At 35.9% G+C, this 27,568-nt stretch overlaps 1 protein-coding gene across 1 annotated transcript; it reads left to right on the top strand.

Moving 5' to 3' along the window:
• Positions 1-5,011: 5,011 nt before the first annotated feature.
• LOC127624617 (AT-rich interactive domain-containing protein 5B-like) lies at positions 5,012-26,925 on the top strand. Its single transcript, XM_052099410.1, has 10 exons — positions 5,012-5,146; positions 10,704-10,964; positions 13,108-13,282; positions 17,240-17,476; positions 20,249-20,355; positions 21,801-21,948; positions 22,492-22,544; positions 22,675-22,772; positions 23,750-23,900; positions 24,013-26,925. Exons 1-10 carry the CDS (start codon positions 5,126-5,128, stop codon positions 25,345-25,347), a joined length of 2,586 nt encoding a protein of 861 aa, XP_051955370.1. The 5' UTR covers positions 5,012-5,125; the 3' UTR covers positions 25,348-26,925.
• The last annotated feature ends 643 nt before the right edge of the window (positions 26,926-27,568 follow it).

Below are 27,568 nucleotides of genomic sequence, written 5' to 3' on the forward strand. Positions count from 1 at the left end.
AGTAATACTTTTAGTAGTTTTAGCTTGTCTGCCACATAAGCCAATTCAATATTAATATACTGATCTAGTTTATTTCAATGAATAAACTACAACATTCAGATCATCTGTAACCAAACCTGGACATGAGAGCTTAGAAGAAATGTATTGAGTAATACCACCATCTTGTGGTAACTGTTACAGATCTTGATTGTAAGCCTCCCAGGTTATATTAATTTAATTTACAGACTGAAGAATGTGAAAGATGCTGGGTGAAACAGGAGTGGTGAAGCTCCTGAGAGAGGCCATTCACAGGGCAGTAGTGATTGTGGAGCCCTTCTCTCTGTTTTTAACTCATTTGACACTCACAAGCATGATTCACATTCTGTTCTGTATTTGTACCCAAGAGCAGAGCCCTGAGCAAACATAAAGTCTTGTGCCTGTCATGCTAGCACATTTGCAATCGTTGTGATTACATTACAACTACCTTTGGTTTCTTGGCACTGTGGGTTTTTGCACAATTTTGTTGGTTGTTATACAGTAGATATCCTCTCAGTAGACAATCGCTGATGTCTAAATGTTTGAGAGTTTTTAAGGCCTAGTGGTCAGATAGATGGATCGATATTTTCACTTAGGTTTGGTGGATGTAGCTTAAAAAATGTAGGAGTTACTCTATCATTTTGATCATGATTTGGGAATTTTGGAAAAACCCTAAACCATGTCTGTAGGATAACAACATGTCAAGACCACATAATTAGGTTTGTAGACAAAACAAACTGTGCCTATGTATACATTTATTTTTCTTTATTTAAGCCAAATTTATTTTTATTTAATGGACGGTTTGGAGCAGATAGTGAAGGTAAAGCAGCCAACAAGTGTCCAGCAGGCATGGGAACTGCTTCAATGCTGTTCAAAAAGCATCTCAGGTCACACTTTTTGTTGAGAGAATTTAGGCAAAAAGTGCCTATTTTGAAGAAGCTCAAACTGTTTTTTTTGTTTTTTTTTTTTGTTTGTTTTTTGTCAGATTCAGCAACAAGATGATGACTGAATAGGTCTGGGTTTTCATACTGATTTGCCCCGACAAATGTGCTCTAAGAAAGGGAGGAATATTAAGAGGGTGGAGGGGAACACAAAGGATGCGTGTGAATCAACACAGACTGAGGGGAGTGCACATGGGGAGGGTTTCACAGCTCTGCAGGACAAATCGAGTTTGTGACCCAGTTATGTGGGGCTTCATAAGAACATCCTAAAGAAGTCCTGGAATAGACAGTAAAATCAGCAAAAGTAATTGGTGACTTTAAGAATGTAAAGGTTTAAATTAAATGTCTATTTATTATATTTATTTTAAATCATATCAGTTGCAGTGTTCTATGTCTGAAGCTAAGCATGTTTGTGCCATTTTAGTATGAAGTTCTTAAATTTTCATGGGATTAAGATTTTTAAATACTAAATATTTTTGTAGTAAAAAAAACCATTTTTACATAACAAAAAGAGGCATTTTTCTTCAAATCCTGAATAAAGTTAAAAGTGCCTATAAGACAAATCATAACAGTGTACATTTATTCTCTTGTAATAACTCACTACAAAATGCTACAACTGCCACAATAGCTGCATGTGAATGTGTCCATGCAGAAATTCTGGCAAATATTTTCTGTGAACAGGTTTGATTGTTGAAAACACAAAGTTGTGGTTTAGTACAAGTATAAGACGGAGTTGAGAAACCAACATTTTGTGCAAAACCTTTGAAAGGAAGGTTTCTGGTGCTCTCACCCATACTTCTTGATTACATTTTCATAAACAGCAATGTTAACTATGTCTTTTACTGCAGCCCACGTGTGTGCGTGTTAACCGTTTTTTCTAGACTAGAGTTAATGTATGATTCTTGGATTCCCAGCACCACATATTGCATAATATTTTGAAACATCTTTTGCTAAAGCTCTACATTTGTTAGTATTGTGACATCTGTGTGTATTCTGAAAATAGGCTGAAATAAAAAGCTTTTAAACTTCAGAACTGTTTTAGTACATTGTGCCTTTCAAATTCTTCATAGAACACTTAAACCTTTTATGAAGACATCAGCAAGTGCATTAAATATTGTCATTTGCTTATTTTTGTTGCCATTCATTGTGTTTTATGATGTTATTAATCCACTAACCTTAAAGGGAAAAATAAGGAGTTCATATTTTACTGCCAAGAGAATGCTGGAAGGAAACATTTAGCAGTATTTTGACATTCAAAGTATATCTGATATATATCTGATTCCAGGATGGCACAAACATCCCACTGGGTCAAGGTCAATAATTAAAGACAGAGGAGAATTAAAGCAGACTGTCCATGGACTAGACAACATTTGCTTGTCTTGTGAACATTCCAACGATTTCAGCCACTTCCTGCAGAAAGTTTCTTTTCTCTGGCAATCCTGCCTATAGACTTTTGTTTACTTTTATTATTAAATATTTATCTCTATTTCAAATATTTTGATGATGAATATTGTAATAAATGACAGAAACATTTAATATCCCTCCCAAGGTTGTTCAGAGATTGTTCTCACAGGTCAGATCTGCTTGTGCTAACACTGGTATACAAATATTCAAACATATACATGTTGTAAAGCAGAGACTGTATGTCTATGATATTTGACGTCTGTGTTTAACATAGACATGTCAGTGATTTAGAGGTTTTCATGTTCTCTCTGTCTTTGTCATAACAACCTTCCATGGATGTAACGGTTTGTTTGTGGTCTTGTTTTGAGTTATTTGTTTATTTCTCTGAGTTTTAATTAAAAGCCTGTAAATAGATCCTCCTTTTTTTTTTTTTTATTGAAGTTTAACTAAACAAATAGTAAGAACATACAAAAACGTCATTAATACAGAATACAGCATATTAAACAAACAAAGAGCTAGGGGGAGAATCAAATAAATACATTAAAGATAGAACATAACAGAATGGTTTTAGCAGCAGATCCTCCTTCTCTCGTCTCGTTCCTGCAGACATTACAGTTAAGTAATTTTGTTGACTGTTTGTCATTGACATTTTGCATGCATCATCAACTCTTGTAATCCGAATTTACAAATCAGTTTTAGAGAAGAATATAGAGAATATAAGCACTTCCTAAGAAGTCCCCAAAGATGATTTTAGTCCTTTCAGACTTTCAGACAAGCGCATGCTACCTTGGTGATGGAATTTTAACAATACAGAAAACAAAATTGAGCTGGCTTTGTATTTAACAGTGCCCTCTTGAGGTCGCCTTGAAGTACTCCACCCTGACAGGGCTACATATAAAATTAAAAAAAAAGAGTTACAAAGTCCACTAAAATAAGTGAATTATTCGTAATGATGACATAAAAGGATTATTCCATTACTTTAATAAAGTTTCTGGTGTTTAGGCACTAGTGATATTCAGTGCTATATGTATGACCAGGAACAATTGACTATTGCATAAAGGCAAAATCCATATTAAAATATATATATATATATATATATATATATATATATATATATATATATATATATATATATATACATTTAATCTAGTATACATTATTTTAATTCGTAAATGTATTTATATTAATTTTATTTGTATTATTATTAGTGGTGTTTTTGAGGTGAATTTGTATAGATTTGAGTGTGAATAAAATGAACAATAGAATAATTTTATATAATTTATGTTGGTATTCATTCAAAAAGTTGTTTGATGCCAAAAAATATTCCCATTTCCTTTTCTGTATGTTTCAGATGTATTCCTTCATTACTTTGTCAGTTTGTTGTTTTATAATGGTTGAAGTTTACTCCAGTTCAGAAGTTCTTGTCTCCAGGTCTTTGCTATATGTGTAAGTACGAAAGCAAATAAATGCATTTGGGAGGAAAATGTAGTATGAAGCGACTTCATAAAGCCTTCACAAACGAGGGAAAAAACTATCCAGATGCTTCTGGCTGGAAATTCACCAGAATTTGACCAATGACCTGCAAGAATAAAAGAGACTGCTTGCAGTCCTGGTGTGACCTCCTGGTGTCACATATCCTGAATCCAGGAGGACAGTGTTTGTTCAGTGTTCAACATTTGTTCTGCCACAAAACAGGGGTGTTGATCACGGGAGTTAAAAAGTTAAAACTACAAGCAATAAAGCAAGAAAATGTTTTGTTTGTTCCCTCTTCCCTAAGAAATTAAATATGTACCTATAAAGCCACACACATTATATAAAAAATATCAAAATATTGAATTGCTTCTTTGCGTAACAGACACAGCTTTTAAGTTGCTGTATAAATATCCTTTTGTTTTAAACCTTTGATTCAACCTTGATTTAATACAGTTCAAGGTTCTGATGTCATAACATTCCATGAGTAAGGGCAGGAAAAATAAAATGTCACGGCCATTGTCTCGTGGAAATGATCACGTGCACACTCCCCCTGCTGGAGAGCAAAATAATGACTATTATATTATCTATAATATCATTTTTTATATAAAAAATATTTAAAGTATATTTTACTTAGTTTTAATATATATAGCAAAGGAGTTTGCTGGACAGCGAAACTTGTTTTTACAATGGGAAAAGTCCAATTTTAAGAGGGAAATGTAACATCTATATCACAGATCAACATTTGTATACTATATTTTCCTCGGATATAAATAATACCTATTTTTAATGTTTCGTGTGTCACACTAGTAATGTTTAGGTTTAGAGCCCCATTATTTGTTTGTATGCATTCAAAGTGAGCTATATTTATTGAAGAAAAGCACTTTGTTAGATCTATCTATCTCTCTCTCTCTCTCTCTCTCTCTCTCTCTCTCTCTCTCTCTCTCTATATATATACATATATATAATTTATTTGTTTATTTTTATTAAATACTGATTTTATGCCTCCATATTGAAAATGCACTTTATTGAATTTATTGAACTGTTACTCTTGATATAATTTAAGAGCCTGCATGTTTCCACAGGCAACCTTATGCACAATGGACAAAATATATTAAAGTTATTTTGGCAAATGGAGTTAGCCACACCTAGATCCTGCCCTATTTTAACAAAAAAAAAAAAAACCACTAGCCTTTCTTTCAGCAGCGTTTTATATGTATGTGCCGGTGCTGTAAGTACCCGGCTGTGTAACTTGATAGGGGGCATCGAGAGGGATAAGGGAATGTTGAGTTGCAATGGAGCAGAGTGCGATACAGGTAAACTGCATTTCAACTTTAACTGTTACTTTGTTGCAGCTCGAGGTGCTCAGCGCGCGAGCTGGAAATTTGCTCGCGTGAATTAAGGAAATAAAGTCTTGATTTTTTAAATCGATGCTCGCGTGACACGTCATAATATTTGGAAGTTCGCTAAAATGCCGAATTGATTCCTATCCAATCAAGCCAACGAAGACTTGAAAAATATCGACACGTATTTGGGCGAGAAAATGTATTTGTTTCGAAATGTATTTGAAATTTCGTCGAATTTGTATCGGGTATATGTCGAAATTTATTGTTATATCGAGAACGCATGTATTTGATATTTCGATTTTTGTTAATGATTAATTTCTTTGTGTGTGTCGTGTTGACTACCTCGATTCTCTCTATAGTCCCCACCCCCACATTTTCACATTTGCAACAGATTTCGTTTAATTTTCTAATAAGAACGTTTCGATTTGACCCAGCAATTTTAAGAGAAACGTATATTGTTTTAATAAACGACCAATCCGCATGTTTGTCGATAAAATCTCACCCAATAATTAACTCCGATTTTAAAATGACGTGGTAATGAAACTTCTAGGACGAGGTAAACTTGGGGCAGCAGTTCGTTTTCTTTCACACAACCAAGTTATTTTTCGCAATATTTGCTCGTTACATGAACACGTTACAATTTTTAAATGTCTTGTTAGCCAAAATAATTTATAATATCGTTAAGTTTTAACAGGATATCGACAACATGTTTATAAGAAATAAAATTGTGAGCTAGGAAATGCTTGGTTGAATACATTTTTGTCATGGCGTTTAAGCTGTTATGCCTGTGGCAGTAGGAAGTTGCTTCAAATATTTAATTTCTCTTGAGCTTGTATCATATTGAATGAATAGCGATATTATTCAGACTCAGCGAGGACCCGGATTGAAGATCTCTCTCCCGCCCCCCTTGTTATTGAAAAGGTTTCATATTAAACATTTTTCAGCGTCAGCAACTCCAACAAGAGCTTTCTCCCCCCATCATAGTTATAAATGTAAACAACAATGTTGGACCCGTAGGAAGCCCAATGTCATTTAAACTGTGCCTTTCTAAATACTTCTGCAGCTCTCTTTGTGTTTTAAGCATCGTTCATGACGGATGATAATCTCATTTTAGTGCTTGTTTGAGTACATGAAGTGAATAGTTGACACTCACAGACGTGTATTATTGTGGCTTAACTGTAAAACCAGTTCTCTTTTTTTACCAGTAGGCGCTCGACATGTGGACGCCAAGTGTTGTGGCCTCTGATTGGTTGATTTATTTAGGTGAATATGTTCGAGACCGGTGGGGGTGGGGCGGGGTGACTGACCCATGACTCGTGAAGGCGTCCTGTGATTGACATGTTACAACCTAAATTCCGAAAAAGTTGGGACAAAATGCTAATAAAATCAAAAAGGTGTGATTTGTAAATTATATTCACCCTTTGCTATATTGAAAGCACTACAGCTGCACATTATATTCAGTTTTTCCTTGTGAATTACATAGTTTTTTTATGTACAGTAATTTCAAATCAGATGTTTGCAACACACTCCAAAAGTTGAAACAGGGGCAATTTAAGACTAATAACAATTTGACGAGTTAAAATAACAAGGTGGTGGGAAACAGGAAATGTTAAACAGGTGAGGCAATCATGTCATAGTATATAAGGAGCCTCCCAACACAGCCTAGTCCTTCAAGAGGAAGGATCATTCAAGACTTGTCATTTGTGAACAGAGGCTTCAGCAAATAATCCAGCACTTTGAAAACAATTCTCCCTAAAGACAAATCGGAAGGATTTTGGACATGTCACCCTCTAATACAGGGCACAATATAGTTCAAGGAATCTGGTCAAATCTTGGTGCGTGAAGGGTAAGACTGAAACCACTCCTGAATGAGATGATCTCTGATCCCTCAGACATCACAGTCTCAAAAAACATCATTCATCTGTAATAGATATCATGAACATGTGCTTGGGATTACTTTAGTAAACCTTTGTTAGTCAACACCACTCGCTGCATCCACAGATGCAAGTTAAGACTTTACTATGCAAAGCAGAAGCCGTACATCAACACTGTCCAGAAGTCCTGCCGACTTCTCTGGGCTCAGTCTCATCTTATATGGAATGTAGAACATTGGAACAGAGTCCAAATTTCAAAAAGTTTTTGAAAAACACAGCCATTGTGTTCTCTGTCCAAAGAGGAAAAGGACCATCCAAGCTGTTATCAGTGTCCGGTCCAAAAGCCAGTGTCTGTATGGGCTAGCGGTGTGTCAGTGGCCATGGCATGGGTAACTCGCACATCTGTGAGGGCACCATTATTGCAGACATGTAAACATTTTGGAGCATCATGTACTGTCTTCTAGGGATGTCCTGGAATTTTCAGCTGGACAATTTAAAACCACATACTGGCCTAGTAAACAGAGTACAGGTGCTAGATTGGCCTGCCTGCAGTCCTGACCATTTCCAATTGAGAATGTGTGGTGCATTATGAAGCGCACAATACAGCAACAAAGACCTGCATAATGGATTAAAGGGGGAACATTCCTCTTAATAAACTAGTGTCTTCAGTTCTTAAATGCTTAATAAGTGTTATTAGAATAAATGGTCATGTTTCATAGTGGTAAATAATCTACTGTCCCAACTCTTTTGGAGTGTGTTGCAATCATCTGATTTGAAATGACTGTACATTTAAAAACAAACAAACAATGAAGGTAAAACATTGTGTAATGTTTAGCTGTAGTGCTTTCAATTTAGCAAAGGGTGAATATCATTTACAAATCACTCCTTTTTGTTTTATTAGCAGTTTGCGTACTGTCCCAACTTTTTCGGAATTGTGATTTATAGATTATAGTAGCAGTATGTCCCATTATTGTGTCATCACAGGCCACGGTCAAGAGGTATTTTATCATGGAAAATATGAAGTACAATGTAATGGAAATGTGGACTTTGTGTGTCCCTTTAAACACTACATGGATTATCAAGGGGATTCAGTTTGTTTTGGATATATTATGAATTTCCATGTCCCTTTTGCGTTATACTTATTATTGTTTTAATAAGTTATTTAAATAATGTTTCACAAATATTTATAAAGGTACACAATCATGAAAAATATGACACCATTTCAGGGTCTGATTTTAAAGGGTGGGTTCTGGTGTGTGTGTGTGTGTGGTGTGGGGGGTTGCTATTTAGTCTTTTTAAATAAACATGTAATGTGCCTTTACAATTTCTATATTCAAATTGATTTTCAAAACATCTTCATTATATTTCATACAAGTGTATATGTGTGTGTGTGTGTGTGTGTGTGTGTGTGTATATATATATATATATATATATATATTATATTATATTAGGGCTGTCAATGGATTACAATTTTTTTATCGAATTAATTAAACAATGTCCCGATTAAATAATCGCATATAAAATATTTGCTGAGAAAGCCCTTCATATAACAATAATTAAATATATAATGATTAAATAATTATATATATATATATTCATATAATTAAAATGCATTACATTCTTGTAGCAGAAGAGTTAATCATTGATAAGAGAATACAAAAAGCGGCTTTAGAATACAATGTATTGTTTATTACCATAATATTGATCATAAGTCAATCATTGGCATACAGTTCACAGCAATCCATTTCACAAGTGAATTTGTCAATCAGTTTGAGATTTATTATGAGGGCTTGTTTAAGAACCCATCAATGTACACCTGCGTCAGACATGCTTGTGTAGCGTCTTGGGTGCATTGCGTCATAAACATAAAATGTTTAGGTCACTGTGTCAAGTTAAATATAGTTTATTACTTAGAACACATCTTGAGTTAGTTCGAATTTGCACTCCATCAAGTGTTTTGAATGCATGAACGCATTGTCTGTTTTTTGCTGTCTGGTTGTTTTCTTCACTTTATAAACTGCGCGTTGCCACACAGCTGAAATTTCATTTACTGCCCTCTGGAGTAAACGGGTGGTACTACAACCTTGCATTTCTCTGCAATCTTCCTTATTACAATCCGGGGGCATTGCGATATAATTGCATACATTTTTTTTACGCGTTATTTTTAATAAAATTAATCACACTGAATTAACGCGTTAAATCGGCAGCCCTAATATATGTATGTATGTATGTATGTATGTATGTATGTATGTATGTATGTATGTATGTATGTGAGAGAGAGAGAGAGAGATTTCGGATAATCTAGCAGAATATCTCCACACTGTAAGAGATCCAAAACAGAGATGGATCCTCACCAAATACAGACTCGGTGATCACAGAAATCTGGCCATAGAAAAAGGCAGACACAGACAAACATGGCTTCCAAAGGAAGAACGAGTCTGTGCTCACTGTGACACTGGTGAGGTCGAGACAGAGACACACTTTCTCCTTCACTGTGAGAAATTTACAGAGGTGAGAGAGAAATACCTCCACAAACTCTCAAACCTCATGCCACAGTTTTCCAGTTCAGCAGAAACGGATCAAATGCTGGTGTTACTGGGGGAGAACAATCATGCATCAGTTGCAGCTAAATTCATTTTTGAGATGCACACCCTCAGAAACCAATCACTGCCTTAATGTACTTCAGTCACAGTACTTTTATTTTCTTATGTTCATAATGTAGTGTTAAAGGCTTATTTTATTTTATATTGTATAGTGTATTTTGTTATTATAGTTTTTTTTATTAATTACCTGGCACCTTATTTTAATTCTATTTTTGTTATTTGTTACCATTTAATTATTATTTGACTTGTCATTATCTGTTTTGTGTATTACGCTTTGGCAATATTGTATGTAAACACAATCATGCCAATAAAGTACTTTAAATTGAAATTGAATTGAGAGAGAGAGAGAATTTGTATTGTATATACATGTTTTGCCAATGTGAGCAGTTAGATATTCAGCTCATGTATTACGGTAGATATTCAGCTCACCCTTCACACGGTTACATTTATATTCCATTTTTAGTAACTGGATGTGCAGTTACCATACCTTTTTATATTTGAGGCTGCAAAGCTAATTTTGGCATCATCTCCATGGAACTTTATCTTCTTCTTTTTTTGCCACATAAAGATTCTGTATGCTTTTGTCTACTACTATCATGCCATTCCTAAGTAGATTAATACATTGGAATGTGTTTTCAACCATGGAAATGTTGCAAAAGAGGACCAAGCAATTCTGAGTACTAGATTATGCGAATGATTAAAGTTCCTGTGCAGTTTGCCTGGATTTAAAGGGAGTTATTCAGCATTATTCACTGTAAAAAAATTATGCTTGTGAACAGCTTTAAGTACGGTTAGAGAATTGGTTGATCAGTGTGCAAATACAAATTCTTACAATTTTACATTTGTTCCCCCAATTCGCTAATATCTGTAAAATCCTTGCTTGTGAATGTTTGTAAATGGTAATATTTGTTGCGTTCTGACTCGTTACTGCTAAAGTTATTCTAAACAAATGTTTTCTCACACTTAAGGCAAAAAGCTTGCAAAGATGACAATTCAGTAAATGTTCTCATGTGTACAGATCAACTCTTTTTGATTTATTTTCTCAATCAGTGGTTAGGTGCTCCCAGCTGCCTTCGGGGCTCCTTTGCCTTTTACAAGTCGGTGAGTTGCAGGCAGGAGTCGGGGGCTCCTCCTCAGGTCTGGAAGCTCGGAGAGTTCTACTTCATCCGCTGTGGCCCTCAGGAGCCCGTGTGCATAGCAGAGGTCACATTACTGTGGGAAGATCAGACACAGCGCCTCTTGTTGGCCAGTTCTAGACTGTACTTCTTACCTGAAGACACCCCAAAAGGCAGAGCAGTTGAGCACGGAGAGGTAAAAAAAATGGAAGTAATGGGCATTATCATCTTTAAATAAATAAATAAATTATATATATATATATATATATATGAATAGCCACAGTGTTTTATGGTGTTTTAGTTTTTTGATCTTAAAGTATTGAAATATTGTGATAAAATATATATAAAAAAAGAGAGATCACTTAGACCACTGTCTGAATTTAACTTTTCCATTAAAGGAATATTCCGGGCTCAATCCAAGTTAAAGAGATTATTTTGTCATAAATACCCTACCTATTATTGGGAGATATGCAAGAAGGATGTGAATCTCCAAAAACAGAAAAGTGAAAGTAAAATGGTCAAAATTTTACTTGGCATGTATTGTAAAAAAGTATTTCAATATTGATCCGTTTCTCACCTGCACCTATCAATCGCTTCAGAAGACATTGATTTAACCACATCTGGAATACTTTTATTTAGCCCTTATGTGGATTTTGGAGCTTCAAAAATTTGGGCACCCATTCACTTGCATTGTGAGTACCTACAGAACTGAGATATTCTTCTAAAAATCTTTGTTTGCATTCTGCATAAAAAGAAAGTCATACACATCTGTGATGGCGTGAGGGTGAGAAAATTAGAGAATTTACATTTTTGGGTGAACTATCCCTTTCAGCACAATCAACAGCATTTGTGGCATAATGTTGATTACCACAAAAAAGTATTTTGAGTCGTCCCTCCTTTTCTTTACAAAAAAAATGTTTGGTTCCAGTGAGGCACTTACAATGGAAGTTAATGGGGGTCAGTCCATAAATACTTACTGTTTCAAAAGTATAGCCACAAGACAAACTGTATGCATGTAAACATGATTTTAGTTTGATAAAATCACTTATTAAACTATTCTGTGTACAGTTATATGCAATTTTACAATTAAACAAAGAATTAATGTAAGTGCTTTTATAAAATTAGAAGCATATTTCTGCCTTTTTAAACCCTCCAAAAATGTCCCCCATTCACTTCCATTGTAAGTGCCTCACTGAGGCACTTACAAAATCAAAACCTTGATTTTAGATTCTTTTTTCTTAAAGAAGAAGAGTGATGAGATAAAATGCAGTACATTTTTGTGGTAAATGTTGTTGATTGATCTTAATTTGTAATGAACCCAGAATATTTAAAGGGGCAAATCTTGCCCCATGGATTTGATTTTCAGGGGCATTTTTACATTTTACATAATTAAAAAAAAAGTCAAATTCTTCAATTTAATCTACTTGTTAACTTAATAATAAATTAGTAATTATATTTTATGTTTCATGTAATAATATGTATACCTAGGCCTGTGATATAATATTACTAAATATATCATATGTTACAAATAAACCACAGAATAAAGAAATGATTTGCCCCCACATTTTAGATTTTTGGACAATTTGTGTAATTTTTGCTCCTGTTAATTTCTGCCCCTGCCATAGACTGAGAGGAAAATCAATATACAGACAATACAAAAGACATTAAATAGAAATAAATAAATAAGACTCTCTCTTTCTGTCATGTATATGTGGAAAAACTGCAGTCATATCACTTGAATAACAGAATTTTTAATAAACCGAGTGATTGAAATGTGCTGGAATTCTCAAGTATAATTTGACCAACTTTTTCAATAGTGCAAGTTCCTGAGATGTTTTGACATTGGAAAACATTGGTTTCAAGTTAGCAGAGTGCTTTATGTATGAAGCTAAACTGCACATAGCATTTTAAACCAGGCCTCAATGTCCCCTGTAGTGTTTTACTTCATAATGTGTTAAGAACTACAATCCTTTTTTAAATGAAATAAATGACTAAGGAGATTTCTTAAAGCTACAGTTCTCAGCCTTTCTTAGTTCTGTTGTACTCAGTTGAGTTGAATGTGAGAATGTCAAAAAGATAAGCATTTAAATGTCAACTTGGCCCTTAAATGTCCCTTTTTAAAGCAGTTTGGTTTGGTTGTTTTTGCCTGAGGTGACAAATGTCCTATTGTTAATCAGTATAACTTTGGAAAAAGGGAGAGGCATCTCCATAATATTCATTGTAGGTGTTAACCTGATCCCACCTGTAGCCTCATGTAAGTGTATGAAATGCACATGTTGGTTCTTTGTTTTTTAGCTGTTTGCCTGCTCTTTACTCTGTTTATGTGCATTATTGTGCAGGATGAAGTCCTCGCTGTGTCGAGAAAGATTGTTGTGAGGGTGGAGGATCTGGTAAAGTGGACCTGTCAGGGACCGCTACAGTGGAAGCGCTGCAGTCAAAACATTCATGGGCCTCACAAGACTGATGACTCACAAGATGCTACTTATCCACAGGGAGGGAAAACAGAGAGTAATGGTGAGTTACTAATGAAAAATCCTGAGCCGTTATTTTTAGAGTAGTCTTCATGCATTGCAGTGGTTCCACCAACTGCTTTATTTGAATTTCTTGAACATTTATGTCGAAAAGAACATTAACCTAATATATATATGTAAGGAATAATTGACGACGGGCCGTTGAATTATTAGAAAAATAATGCATACCCGGGGTGGTAATGCGGTCACGACGCGAAGCGGAGTGGCCGTTACACCTGGTGTGCATTATTTTCTAATAATTCAACGCCCGAGTCAATTATTCGCTTATACTACAGTTACCACACCTCGAAACATTGTTCAGATGATGTGATTCTAGACGTTTCTCAAGTTTTTGTCATTAAAACGCTCTTGTATGTAGGACTAATTTCTTACGCATCTAATCCCATGCCTCCGTTGCTAATTCCAAAACGTCATTTTAGAGTTAGTAACGGAGGTTTGAGCCACTGACAGCAGACTAATGCAGTTATTAGTGTAGTTATTAGAGAGACAGAGGTTGCAATAATGAGAAAATCATGTGCGTCATATTGTTTAATTTATTTATTAATTCATACGTTATAATTCATTCGTTAATTGGAACGAATTTATTTATTAAAATTAAACTGCACGTTAAACACACTGACAGCCCAAGCTGTTGTTTTTTTGGTGTTTTCTTCATGTTTTTCGCCCTCGAGTCGGTCTAGCTGTTCTTCAGCTGATTGTTTTATGTCTTTTGTTGTTGCCGGCTGCCTTTGATGTCCTCTTCCGTTTATTTGTTTTTTCATCTGAGCTATCCAATACTGCGGTCGCCCAGTTGTTAAAATGTTTATGTTCACCATAAATATTAAAATTTACTTCCGGAAAATCAAAATAGTCTGTCATTTTTTTTCCTCTTGAAGTTGAAGTGGATTTGTCGCTGTCACTTCTTGTTATGAATTGTTTCCTATTTTCCGTTATTACAGTTGACTACGTGAAGTGATATGGAACCGTAATGCGGTCAAGACCTGCCTGGAACTACTTTAGCTGTGCGTTTCCCTGAAAATAATTGCACACCTTAGAACGTTCTCAACCAATCAGAATCAAGCATTCAACAGCCCTGTAGTATAAATAAATAAATAAATATATGTATATATATATATATATATATATATATATATATATATATATATATATATATATATATATATATATATATATATATGTATAGCTGTCAGACAATCCCCATGAATGGATCTTTTTCATTTTAAATTTATCCTTCCAATACCTTTGGCTTTGTTTTGACAGGCAACAAAAATAAAAAAAACTCATCTGTAAAAAAGACTCATCTGTTTCCATGTTTGTATTTTAAACAGCATGGAAGTGCATGATATCCATATGACATACAATCATACGTGGTCTAAAATTAGTAAAATTTATTTTGAGAAATTCGTTTAGGTCAGAGTGTCAGTAGTTAATTTTATACGTTATTTCATATTGTTATTTTCAGCTTTGTCCAGACAATATATATATATATATATGTATATTACATTTTTTTAATTATGTATTGGATCTGATTTTCTGAACAGCAAGGAAATGCTTGAAATCCATATGAAATATGTTTTGATATGGTTTGAATTGTGATTTAAAAACTGAGAAATTAAATATGAATATATCACTTAAATATTACGAAAATTTATTATATTTCAATAATGCTCCAACATGTCAAACAAATGTTTAGACAGGCAGCTAAAATCATAAAATAAAAAAATAATTGTTTTTATTGAATATATTAAAATTGTCTAAAGAGTAAGATAATACAATCCATATGAAATGCATTTGTTTGTGGTTTAAAATGTTGTTTGAAGGTTCGTTACATTTGATTTAAAAAATGAAAAAAAAAAAAAAAAGGATTATTATTTTAATTATATATAAATTTTAAAGACATTATTACAGTTAGGGGAAAAAAATATTAGACATCAACAGAGTCAGACTTTTTCATTAATACAGTACTGTATTCGTAGATAGTTGCAGGCTGAAGTTGGATTTGTTTGTGAAATGGCATTTGTGGCTCATACTCTACTGAGCGTAGTGCAGCAGCCCAGTGAGCCCATTACAGTTGTTCGAACAGGGCGCTTGACAGAGCACAACAAAATGGAACAGAACACAAGATCTCGAGACTTGCTTCCTGACACAGCGTTTCAAAATGTGTTGCTAATGCTGTGAGGAGCTGATGAGAAGCAAGACCCAACGGCCAACGTCAGTGCTTGGCACACATTTCAAATTTGATTGCAAAACTGTGTTTTTATCAACTTAATTCTATTAATATTCTAATTTTAATTTGACAGTCTTTATCATTTGAAACTTAGTTCAAATTTATTGTATGTTAAACATTGCTTGAAATCTCAGGGGGTTCAAGTAAATTATTTAGATCTTAAGGGTTCAATTGACAGAAAATTGGGATGGGAACCCAATTTTTTGATTATTGTTACATCATTATGATTGCCACAAAGTGAACATTGCCACATTCATGATGTTTTGCAAACCGAACCTCCCTTGAATCTGATAATGAAGTTGAGCTCTGGGGTCGAAGTTGATAAGGTCATATTTTCTTGTCATTTGAATGTGTCTTTTTGTACACTGGTGGCCAAACGTTTGGAATAATGGACAGATTTTGTTCTTATGGAAAGAAATTGGTACTTTTATTCACCAAAGTAGCATTCAACTGATCACAATATATAGTCAGGATATTAATAACATGAAAATTACTATTACAATTTTAAAACACTTTCAGAACTTCTTAAACTACTTCAAAGAGTTCTCATCAAAAAATCCTCCACATGCAGCAATGACAGCTTTGCAGATCCATGGCATTCTAGCTGACAGTTTGTCCAGATACTCAGGTGACATTTCACCCAACACTTCCTGTAGCACTTGCCATAGATGTGGCTGTCTTGTCGGGCACTTCTCATGCACCTTACAGTCTAGCTGATCCCACAAAATCTCAATGGGTTTAAGATCCATAACACTCTTTTACAATCATCTGTTGTCTAATGTCTGCGTTTCTTTGTCCACTCTAAACTTATCTTTTTGTTTTTCTGTTTAAAAGTGGCTTTTTCTTTGCAATTCTTCCCATAAGACCTGCACCCCTGAGTCTTCTCATTACTGTTGTTCATGAAACTGGTGTTGATCTGGTAGAATTCAATGAAGCTGTCAGCTGATGACATGTGAGGCATCTATTTCTCAAACTAGAGACTCTGTTGTACTTATCCTCTTGTTTAGTTGTACATCTGGTCTTCCACATCTCATTCTGTCCTTTTTAGAGCCAGTTTTCCTTTGTCTTTGAAGACTCTAGTGTACACCTTTGTATTAAATCTTCAGTTTTTTGGCAATTTTAAAAATTGTATTGCCTTCATTCCTCAACAATGACTGACTGACGAGTTTCTAGAGAAATCTGTTTCTTTTTTGCCATTTTTGACCTAATATTGATCTTAAGACATGCCAGTCTATTGCATACTGTGGCAACTCAAAAACAAACACAAAGACAATGTTAAGCTTCTTTTAATGAACCAAATAGCTTTCACAAGTGTGTTTGATATAATGGCAAGTGATTTTCTAATATTAAATTAGCAATTTGGCATGATTACTCAAGGACAAGGTGTTTGGGTGATGGCTGTTGGAAATGGGGCTAAAATGACTTTGATCTAAATTTGATCTAAAATGACTTTTTTCAAATAATGATGGTGCAGTTTTTTACATTAGTAATATCCTGACTATACTTTGTGATCAGTTGAATGCCACTTTGGTGAATTAAAATACCAATTTCTTTCTGAAACTGTTAAATCTGTACATTATTCCAAACATTTGGCCGCCAGTGTATATATATATTTTTTATCTCTGCTAATCTGATGTTGACTCCTAGTCATTATTCTTTAATTAAATTGTCTATGGAGTGACACTTGTGTTTTTTTTATTTTGTCATTTGCAGATGAGTCGACTGCATTACAGCAGAAGGTTAAAGTTCTTAGTTACCCTCAGTATTGCCGCTTCCGTTCCCTGCAGAGACGCGTCCCGGTTCAGGCCTGCTGCGCTGGTCTGCAGGACCCTCACCTGCTGGCTCTGGGGGGCATTAAAATGGCCCTCAACAACACTCGGGTTCTCTATTGTCGAGATACCTTCAACCACCCTACTCTAGACAGCAATGCTAGCATACTGACACAGATTGGTGAGTACTACACTCTTGTTGGATTATGATATGATATTGTTGGATATTATGATATGAGTCTAAGTCACGTGAAGTAAATAACATTTATTATCTCGATACAATGGCACCAATCAATGGTGGGATACATTAAGCAGCAAATGAACAGTCAGTTCTTGAATTTCATGTTTTGGAAGCATAACAAATGGGCAGATGTGGGTTGGAGCATCTCCAAAACGGCAGGTCTTGTGGGGTGTTCCTGGTTTGCAGTGGTTGGTACTTACCAAAAGTGGTCCAAGGAAGGACAACAGGTGAACCGGCAACAGGGTCATGGGTACCCAAAGCTCACTGATGCGTGTGGGGAGCGAAGGCTAGCCCGTCTGGTCCGATCCCACAGACGAGCTACTGTAGCACAAATTGCTGAAAAACTTAATGCAGTACGGGATAGAAAGGTGTCAGAAAACACAGTGCATCATAGCCTGCTGCGAATGGGGCTGCGTAGCCGCAGACCGGTCAGAGTGCCCATGCTGACCCCTGTCCACCGCAGAAAGCACCTACAATGGGCACGTGACAAAACATGGCAATTAGTTCAAGGAGTTGACTTGGCCTCTGAATTCCCCAGATCTCAATCCGATTGAGCATCTATGAGATGTGCTGGACCTACATGTCTGATCCATGGAGGCTTCACCTTGCAACTTACAGGATTTAAAGGATCTGCTGCTAACGCATTGTGCCATATACCACTGGAAACCTTCAGAGGTCTTGTGGTGTCCATGCCACGACGGGTCAGAGTTGTTTTGTTGGCACGAGGAGGCCCTACATTATATTAGGCAGGTGGTTTTAATGTTGTGGCTGATCGGTGTATATTCCGGTATACAGAATAATGGGCTGGCACGACTAGTTTTTACTAGTCGACAGAAAGTACAGTTGACTAGTCGGTGGATCAGTGTTTGTCTTGTGTAATTTATGTATACTCCAAATGAACTTAAACCATTTCAGATGTCAGCAGTTCCTGCACGGTTTGTTTTTAACATGCTTTGTGAATGTGAAACGCTCAAGTTGAATTTATTTCCACTTTCTTGTAATTTCAAATATATTTGAAAACGAGTACACTGGCGTGTATGTATATTTCGGTGCCTAAAAATATATATTTTTTAATGAATTTTGAGGGGGAAATTTGCTTTATTGGACTTTTATGGCTACTAACACATATGTTACATAATATTCTCAATCAAACAATTGTTTTGGTGGTGAACTGAAACGAACCAGGTGGCATCTTTATTCAACTTAATAAAGAAGGAACTGCCTGGAAATCAACCGCATGTGACAGGACTGTGTTAAAAAGTGTAACATCAGTTGTTTCCCTGACATTCCCTGACTTGCATATGTTGTGAAAGTGTGTGAGAGATATTTTTATTTTGCTCTTAGTTCATGCACCACATGTAGTTTGATGTAGACTCAATTGTCGTCCATGCGAACACAGGCTTTTGTTCAGAGCCATGAAAATAACAAAAAATATCAGGAAATGTTGGCATTACATATACACACACACACAGTTGAAGTCAGAAGTTTAGTTAAAACTAGTTTTGCCAAGTCATTAAGGACATCTTTGTGCATGACATGAATAATTTTTCAACAATTGTTTACAGACCGATTGTTTCACTTTTAATTGACTATATCAAAATTCCAGTGGGACAGAAGTTTACATAAACCAAGTTAACTTTGCCTTTAAGCTGCTTGGAAAATTCCAGAAAATGATTTCAAGCCTTTAGACAATTAGCCAATTATCTCTGATAGGAAGTGTACTCAATTGGAATTGTACTCGTGGATGCATTTTAAGGCCTCCCTTCCCAGAACAACAGCAAAGGACCTTGTGAAGATGCTGGAGGAAACCAGTAGACAAGTATCTATATCCGCAGTAAAACGAGTCCTATATCAACATTACCTGAAAGGCTGCTCGGCAAGGAAGAAGACACTGCTCCAGAACCGCCATAAAAAAGCCAGACTACAGTTTGCAAGTGCACATGGGGACAAAGATCTTACTTTTTGGAGAAATTTCCTCTTGTCTAATGAAACAAAAATGTAGCTCTTTGTCCCTAATAACCATTGTTATGTTTGTGCTTTGCAGCAGAAGAGACTAGTGCATTTCACAAAATATATGACATCATGAGGAATGAAAATTATGTGGATATATTGAAGCAACATCTCAAGACTTAAGCCAGGAAGTTAAAGCTCGGTCGCAAATGGGTCTACCAAATGGTCAATGACCCCAAGCATACCTCCTAAAAAGTGGTGGCAAATTGGCTTAAGGGCAACAAAGTCAAGGTATTCGAGAGGCCATCACAAAGCCCTGACCTCAATCCTATTGAAAATTTGTGGGCAGAACTGAATAAGTGAAGGAGGCCTACAAAGTTTGTGGAAGGCTACCCAAAATGTTTGACCCAAGTTAAACAATTTAAAGGCAATGATAACAAATACTAACAAAGTGTATGTAGACTTTTTACCCACTAGAAATGTGATGATAGAAATAAAAATTGAAATAAATCATTCTCTTCTATTATTCTGACATTTCACATTCTTAAAATAAAGTATTGATCCTAACTGAGCTATGGTAGGGAACGTTTTCTACGATTAAATGTCAGGAATTGTGAAAAACTGAGTTTAAATGTATTTAGCTAAGGTGTATGTAAACTTGTGTGTGTGTGTGTGTAATATATATATATATATATGCCATAAAAAAAAAACAATGACGTGCACTATGGCCTAAATATGCTATACTGTATGTTTGTGTCCCAGGATGTTCCTCTCTGAGTCTGAAGGGGCGACCTCGTAAAAGAAGAGGGGATGACTCTGAACAACAAAACCATAACCACTTATCGGAGTCATGGATGGAAAAGATGAAGGTATGCTTTGGAGTCAACTCAGCAGTAGACATGTATGATGATGAATGTGAAGCTGATGAACAGGGCGGTTAGGATTTTGAACAAATAGTGAAGTATAATGTGACATCACTGTGTGTTTCCTGTTATGTTGTAACTGCTGACTTCCTTTCAAATCATTTGTATCTTTTGTCTCTTTTCTGTCATTACAAAATATAATCTTTTGCATGTTACTTTGTTGGCAGTTTCAATTATAATGACAAGATCGCTGTTTAAACAAAATTACTATATTAATGTAGTTTTTATGGGATTTTCAACATTAGGTGTGGTTTATATGTTGTAGAAAAACTTCTGTGGTTTACTTTAAAAACATAATCAACCAGAACTGAAATACTACAGTAGATTTGAAGCAACAACAAAAAAACACAAAACTGTGCACTAATAAAAAAATACCCTTATAAATTGTAGCAGATTATGTAATAATTATGTCTTTTAAATGTATTGTTTATCATAAGAAAACAGCTCTACTGTCTTATATAATACTAGAACATCCCACATAAACTAACATTAGGTTGGTAGTATTAATCTCATCAACGTAATTAATGATTTTTTATTTTTTTATTTGTGTCAACGATAACAAATACGCCTCATTACAATAAAAGATTTTAATTACAACATACTGTAACATATGTAAATTTTACATATTACATTTGCACAGACAATGACGTGAATGAACAGGTGAACTTGAACGAAGTTAACTGGTAATCGGATTGTGTAACTTGCGTTGTGAATCCACTGTTTCCGTATAAACGGCCTATACGCAATGCAATATCCAGGCTAAAACTCTGAGAAATAAACAGTCTAAAGCATGTATTTAGAAAAAAGTTATTTGAAAAGTAGCTATTCATTTTAATGCTGTTATTTCAGGAGCTCAGGTTTTCACAACAAAGAAAATCAGTGTTTGAATATTTGAATTAAAGTTTGGTCTGTTACAGTTCGACACATTTTTGGCAACTTGCATGTTATCAAATAAAATGATATTTTCATTAGTAAAATTGACTAAAATTAATAATTATGACAAAATGTAATAATTTAAAGGACTTTTTCATACAAACCCTTCTTGCTGCGATTCTCTTTTCCATGGTAACATCTCTGATGGGTGGATCTCACGTCAGAATTGTGGGTAGTGTAGTACTTCACCAGGAATTTTGGCATTGTATAAAAATTTTTTTTTAAATGAAATAACATTAACTTAAGGCTTTTACAGATGCATATACTGTCTAATTAACAACCACTGAGTTCATGAATGGTACGTCTTGAAAGATTTAATTTTATCGCTTAAATTGATCTTTGGGGATTTTGAGTGAGGTTTTTTGATTACCGCTGAAACCCTACTGTTGCTATCTATTGCAGTTTATTATCTTCTGAACAGTGATCTTGATTTGATGTGTTCTAACTCAATCCTCTAGGAAAATGTGATGGGCAGTGTAGAAATGCATTTGGATGGCAACTGGCTCCCACACCCAGAGGAGCAGCTCTTCCTGGATCAGCTACATCTCTTTATGGAGCGCAGGGGTTCCCCCATAAGCAAAGTTCCCAATCTCGGTTTCAAAAAGAGTATGTGTGCATAACTTCCTCTTCAGTTGTTGAAATGGAGCAGTTCAAACTAAGTGCCAGTCACTGTTCCTTTAAAGGTGCTCTCAGTAATTTTTATGTATGTGGTCTTGGACTACACTGACACCTAGGGGCAAAAATGCAGCATCATTGCAAATGTTTTTTTAGTTATCAATGCCATTGTAGAGATTCACAGTCAGCCATGATTGATTTAATGAAAGTGTCCAATAACGGGGCAGATACTGAGATTAAGTGAGTGGTATTCGGCTGGTCATGCGATCCTAACATGGCAGCCCTCATGAGGGAACCATCTCCATGTAGAATAAAACAGCTTTTCTAAGGTTAATTAAATGACTGAACTCTTCATCTCATATGAGTGGTCATTATTTTATTCATGTGTTTCAAAATAACAATTAATTTATTTTAGGACTACAATTTTTTTTAAAGATGAAAAAACTTACTGAGTGCACTTTTAATCAATGTAGTTTTTTCCATAACCCAATTTGTCTTCATCTTTTATATCCATCTTTGCTTACTTATCCACAGTTGACCTGTTCGTCATGTATTCAGTTGTGAAAAGGCTGGGAGGCTATGAGAGGGTACTGAGTTATGCCATTTTCTTTTCTTGGCCCTGATGAGTAATCTTTAATCCATCATAAAGACATGAAAGTAATAGTGGTGAACTCCGTAGTGTGAGTCAGAGATCATTGTCCTCCCCATCGCCTGCAGGTTACATCGAAGCGTTTGTGGAAGGCCGTGTACAATGAGCTGGGTGGAAGTCCAGGCAGCACCAGTGCTGCCACCTGCACCAGGAGGCATTATGAAAGGTGAGTCTGGTCCTCTGATTACAACATCAATTCAATCATACTCTTTCAGAGAGCTTTGCTCATCTAAGGCCACATTTACACCATTTATTAAGATCCATCTCGAACGATCATTGTCAGGTATGTAGATGGTTATCCGATTAACAATTTCCATCAATCACTGCGAACAAAACAAATGTTTTAAACTTTGTGGGTTGTGAGATGCACCATCTGTTGAAGATAACAAAATCTAACTAAATTAAGTGCTAATAGATACATAAATGAGACTTCTCAAAACTCAATGTTACTTTTGTGCTTCAATTTGAATTGATCATAAGAATTGAGAAACCATGCACATTGCATATTTTTCTCTTTCTGTATTAACATCACAATGCACATTGAAAAAAAGAAATCTTAGTATTTTGATTCTTAGTAGATTGTACTATTTCCAGTAACAATATATCCTTTTAAACACAATACATTTAATTGAGATGCATAATGAATTTGTCTTGTTTTGAGATAATTCTTAACTAAATTAAGCAAGGTTTGTGCTTAAAACAAAGAACTATTTGCCATTGGTGTAAGAAAAGATAACTAACTTTCCCTCTGGATTAAGTTAAATGGTATAAAGAAACGCATTACATTTCGTCAGAGTTAGCTGAAAACAAGACTTGTGTATTATGCCATTTTGCTTTCTTAAGTAAATGTCTCGTCTTACAGTGGTTTAGATATTTTTACTGGAAAACAAGACAAAAAAATACCAAGTAAGAACATGCTTTTTGCAGTGCAGTTAAACGCTGACATAATGAATCAGAGACCCTCTTCCCTAAGTCTGAAGACTAATTGTCACAGGAGACGGATTTGAGATGCATATTACTACCAGGTGTAAATGGCAATGTGTCAAGCTTGATCATTTGTGATCTGATCACCCAAAACACTTAAAACCAGGTGTAAAAAAAACATCTGACAATTGCTCATTTTCTCTTTTAATGAAATCCCAGGTTGATGCTCCCTTATGAAAAGCACATAAGGGGAGAAAACCCAGAAATTAGCAAGGCCATAGCTACACCAGTTTCACCCACCACCATCAAAAAGACTATACGGGGAAGAGGGTTGTCAGCCAGCCCAAAAAAGAATGGGGTCACTAACCAGGTAAGGGTTTTGCTTAATATAAAAGAAATTTGAAATAATTATCTAATTTTGTTCAATACAGGCTACGGTCTCTCAGGTTTTTTTTTTTTACTTGCTTCCCCCAATTCTTTAGGCTTCACCACCAGATGGTGTTGTTGTACGTAAAAGAGGACGGCCACCTGGCAAGCGGAATGCTAAAGTTCTGCCAAAAGGCAGAGTTGGAAGACCACCCTTGTACCCCAAACCTCTCCCTGAGACCACAGCAAGACCCCATCAGGAGCTCCAGCCACTGTCTATTTTCCAGGAAATAAAACTTAATAACCACCCTCAAGTTAACGGTCTATCCCCTGTGTCCTCTTCTCCCGTGACCCACCAACTCGTAATTGGACGAGATTTGAAGGTGGAGACTGTAGAACCTCAAGTACCCTCATTTATGTCTGCTCCGGTCAAGCTGATGGCAGGGGGTTCCCTGGATGGATTCAGTCCCACCAAAGGACTGTGTCCGTTGGACCTCTTCCGAGCCCGCCTGGGCCTCAGTGGAATGAGCAATCATGAGGTAACTCCTCAAGATTGTTCCACACCCCACCAGACAATTATAGTCCATCAGCCTAAAGTCGGCACGCCTGAGACCCATGAGAACCTTCAGCACCAGTGTTCAGGGTGTAGCTTGGATACCTCATCCCAGAATGGAGGTCTCGCAATGACCAGAGCTCCCTTGCCACCTCTCAGGATCCTCCCACTCGACATTGGCTGCAGTCTGCAGTTGCGTCAACTGATGCGCACACGCCTTGGGTCAGTACACATGAACTCCTTCACTAAGCGACTCTCTGAGGTTCTGGCTCAGGATCTTAGCAAGACCTCTCAACCTAATGGAAACCCCCTTGGGATTCCTCAAGAGCAATCACTCCCGCTCAACCTGAGCAAAAGAGCCATCACCAAGAGGTCTGCTGGTGACATAGAGCTGCAAAACTGGGAAGTGCAGTCTATGACCAAGAATCTAAAGGCAGAAACTGATGTTCATGGTATATCGCTAAAGTGGAATGGCACGTCCTTGCTGGTTCCAATGACCCAAGATGAGCCAGCTGACCTTAGTTCTCCCTGCAGGGCCAGAGCTCTGTATCAAGACAGGACAAGTGTGGCTCTGAATCTCCCCGAAGCCACTTGTTTCTCTTTAATGCCCAAACCGGAAGTCCCCTCTGAAAAGCCTTCCAGTATGGGTGCTTCTCCAGAAACCCTACCTTGCATTTATCATCTGAAACAAGGCGAAGACAAGCCGAGTACAATCGCAATGACAATTAAGAAAGAACCAGTGATTACATCTTTGGATTCAGATCTAGAACCTCAATCAAACCATGACCTCTATTCTCAACATATACCTACTGATGATGTCAAAGTTGAGTCGGACACAGTTTCCTCTCTCAAAGTACTCTCTAGTTCACTCCTTTCAAAGCCATCACAAAGTTGTTAGCATGCAGGAATGGGAGAGTGTGCCGGTGACCTGCATTACCAACACTTAACGCTAGGGAATACTTTGTTTTTCCGTGTGCCGCTCCATCGAGCGCCTAGCCTTTCAAAGTATACTCTTGACCGCAAGCCCATATGAATGCTTTAGACATTTGTGCACTATGACTGCTTTGTTATACTCTTTTATAACAGTCATCGTTAGGCTCATGCGCAGATGTTGCACAAAGACATAGGCTGTCCGCATGTCTACCAAAACTAGGCTGTACGCAGACAGTCCGCACTTACTGTGCTGATTATGAAATTCTCAGTCAGTACTGCGGAAAACCAAAGTATACTCTGGCCTTATGTTCTTTAACACTCCTTTCTCTTCTTCCTTATGATTGACATCACGTTCGTGTTGTGTATGATCAAATAGACAGTTCCTGCAGATGGATTGTTATCTGCTCAGTTCCTGGTTTTAAAACACTACTAAACTGATGCAGGTGTTCAACCAAAGATAATGTGCCTTGTACAACTTGATTACTTGAGTCTGCATTTAAGTGCAAACAAATGCTGTAGGTAGTGGATTATCAAGTGGCCAGCCAATAAAGGGTGTTTCATATCATCATTCTAGCCTCAATGTAGAAGATTTGGTGAGCCACTGTATTTTATAATGCTCATAAATGCTTTGTATTTTAACAGTCTTCTTAATTTGTGAAATCGTAGTGTCATTTTGTGGGTGTAGGTCATATTTGCAGTTATTGTTTATCTGTTCCACTCCTTAAAATGGCGTGGATTTCTTGAGATTTATCTCAGTTTTAATTTAATGTTCTTCTTCAGCAGCATTGGTTTTCTACTTTTTTTGTGTGTGCATTTTGTGTCTGCACTATTTAAGATATGGACACAAGGTCACCTCTCTGCTGGTTCCTACCATATTTTCTTGGCTACTTGTTTTAAAACAATGTACTGTACTGTTTGCAAATTATGTGCGTATTTTGGGTCCCAATGCAAATTTCCATTTTCTTTCTCTCTTTTTTTTTTTTTTTCCTTTTTAAAATTCCATTATTGTCATATATTGTAGATAATTATTTTTTGTTTTGCTGATAAACCATTGGATGGTTTTCCATAGACCGCAATGATGTGTTGACAGAGAGGCTGATGTAGAAACGCATATTGTGAGGAAATGGTTCACTTAATTTACTTTTCACTCCTTGCAGACAGACCTCTCTTAATGCAATATATTTCACAGGTTTACAGATGATAAATTATTTTTTAATAATTTACAATCAATTTTCAATATTGTATAATAATAATAATAATAACAGTAATGAATTCCTTGTGTAAAGCACAATTTATGGTCATTCTTTATTAATCTATTGGTCTTATTGTTTTCTTCTAATCATTTCTGTACTTGAAAGTCAGCCAAACAGAACGCTAATCCTTATTTAATGGTGTATTTAACTACTAGTACCACCAGGTTACAAAAAAGTATTTTTTCCTTATTTTGCATGCATATGCTATTGAAACATGGACTCTTTGTGACAGATTGTCATTGCAGATACATGTTTAAACACTGAATATTTATAATTAAAAAAAAATGCTATTCTGACATGCTGTTATATATTGCTGGAGAAAAGAAGACCCTGACATTTATTTAAAATAGGATCTACTTCAAACAGAGTGAAAAACTTCAAGAATCTTTGACATTTTTTCCATTTCAGTGGTTGAAGTAATGGTTACTATAGTACACCTTGAAAGAGGTGGGCACTCTCAGCCTAATTGGCTGTATGTAGCCACCAGGTGGCGATATCTTGTCACATTGGAAAAAGCCATCTTCACAAAACCAGTGATGCGATATACAATCTTTGACAAATATACAGTTAAAGTTTCAAATTGGTTTTAAGGTCATAAGGTCTTTATCAACATTTTCTTTAAAACTGTTTGGCAATGTAAAGAAACCCTGGAATTACTTGGACTCTAGCTGGTTAATTCTGACTGTTAATCCAAACAAATCAGAGAACACAGGAGGAAAAGCGGCATTCCAGTGATCTCATTGCTGAAACTTGAAGAGGTTAGGATGGGGTTTTGCAAAAAATACTTCACCTAACCCTAACTCATGGGTCTTTCCACTGGTCAGACCCTTTGTTCTAACTTAAAAGGCTCTCCATGGGTGTTGCTTTCATATGTCATATGATTGTATTTTTACAGAGTAGTGCTTCTTTAACCCTTAATAACCATATGCTTTA

The sequence above is a fragment of the Xyrauchen texanus genome, chromosome 31 (genome assembly GCF_025860055.1).
Source record: "Xyrauchen texanus isolate HMW12.3.18 chromosome 31, RBS_HiC_50CHRs, whole genome shotgun sequence".
In the NCBI taxonomy this organism is placed as follows: domain Eukaryota; kingdom Metazoa; phylum Chordata; class Actinopteri; order Cypriniformes; family Catostomidae; genus Xyrauchen; species Xyrauchen texanus.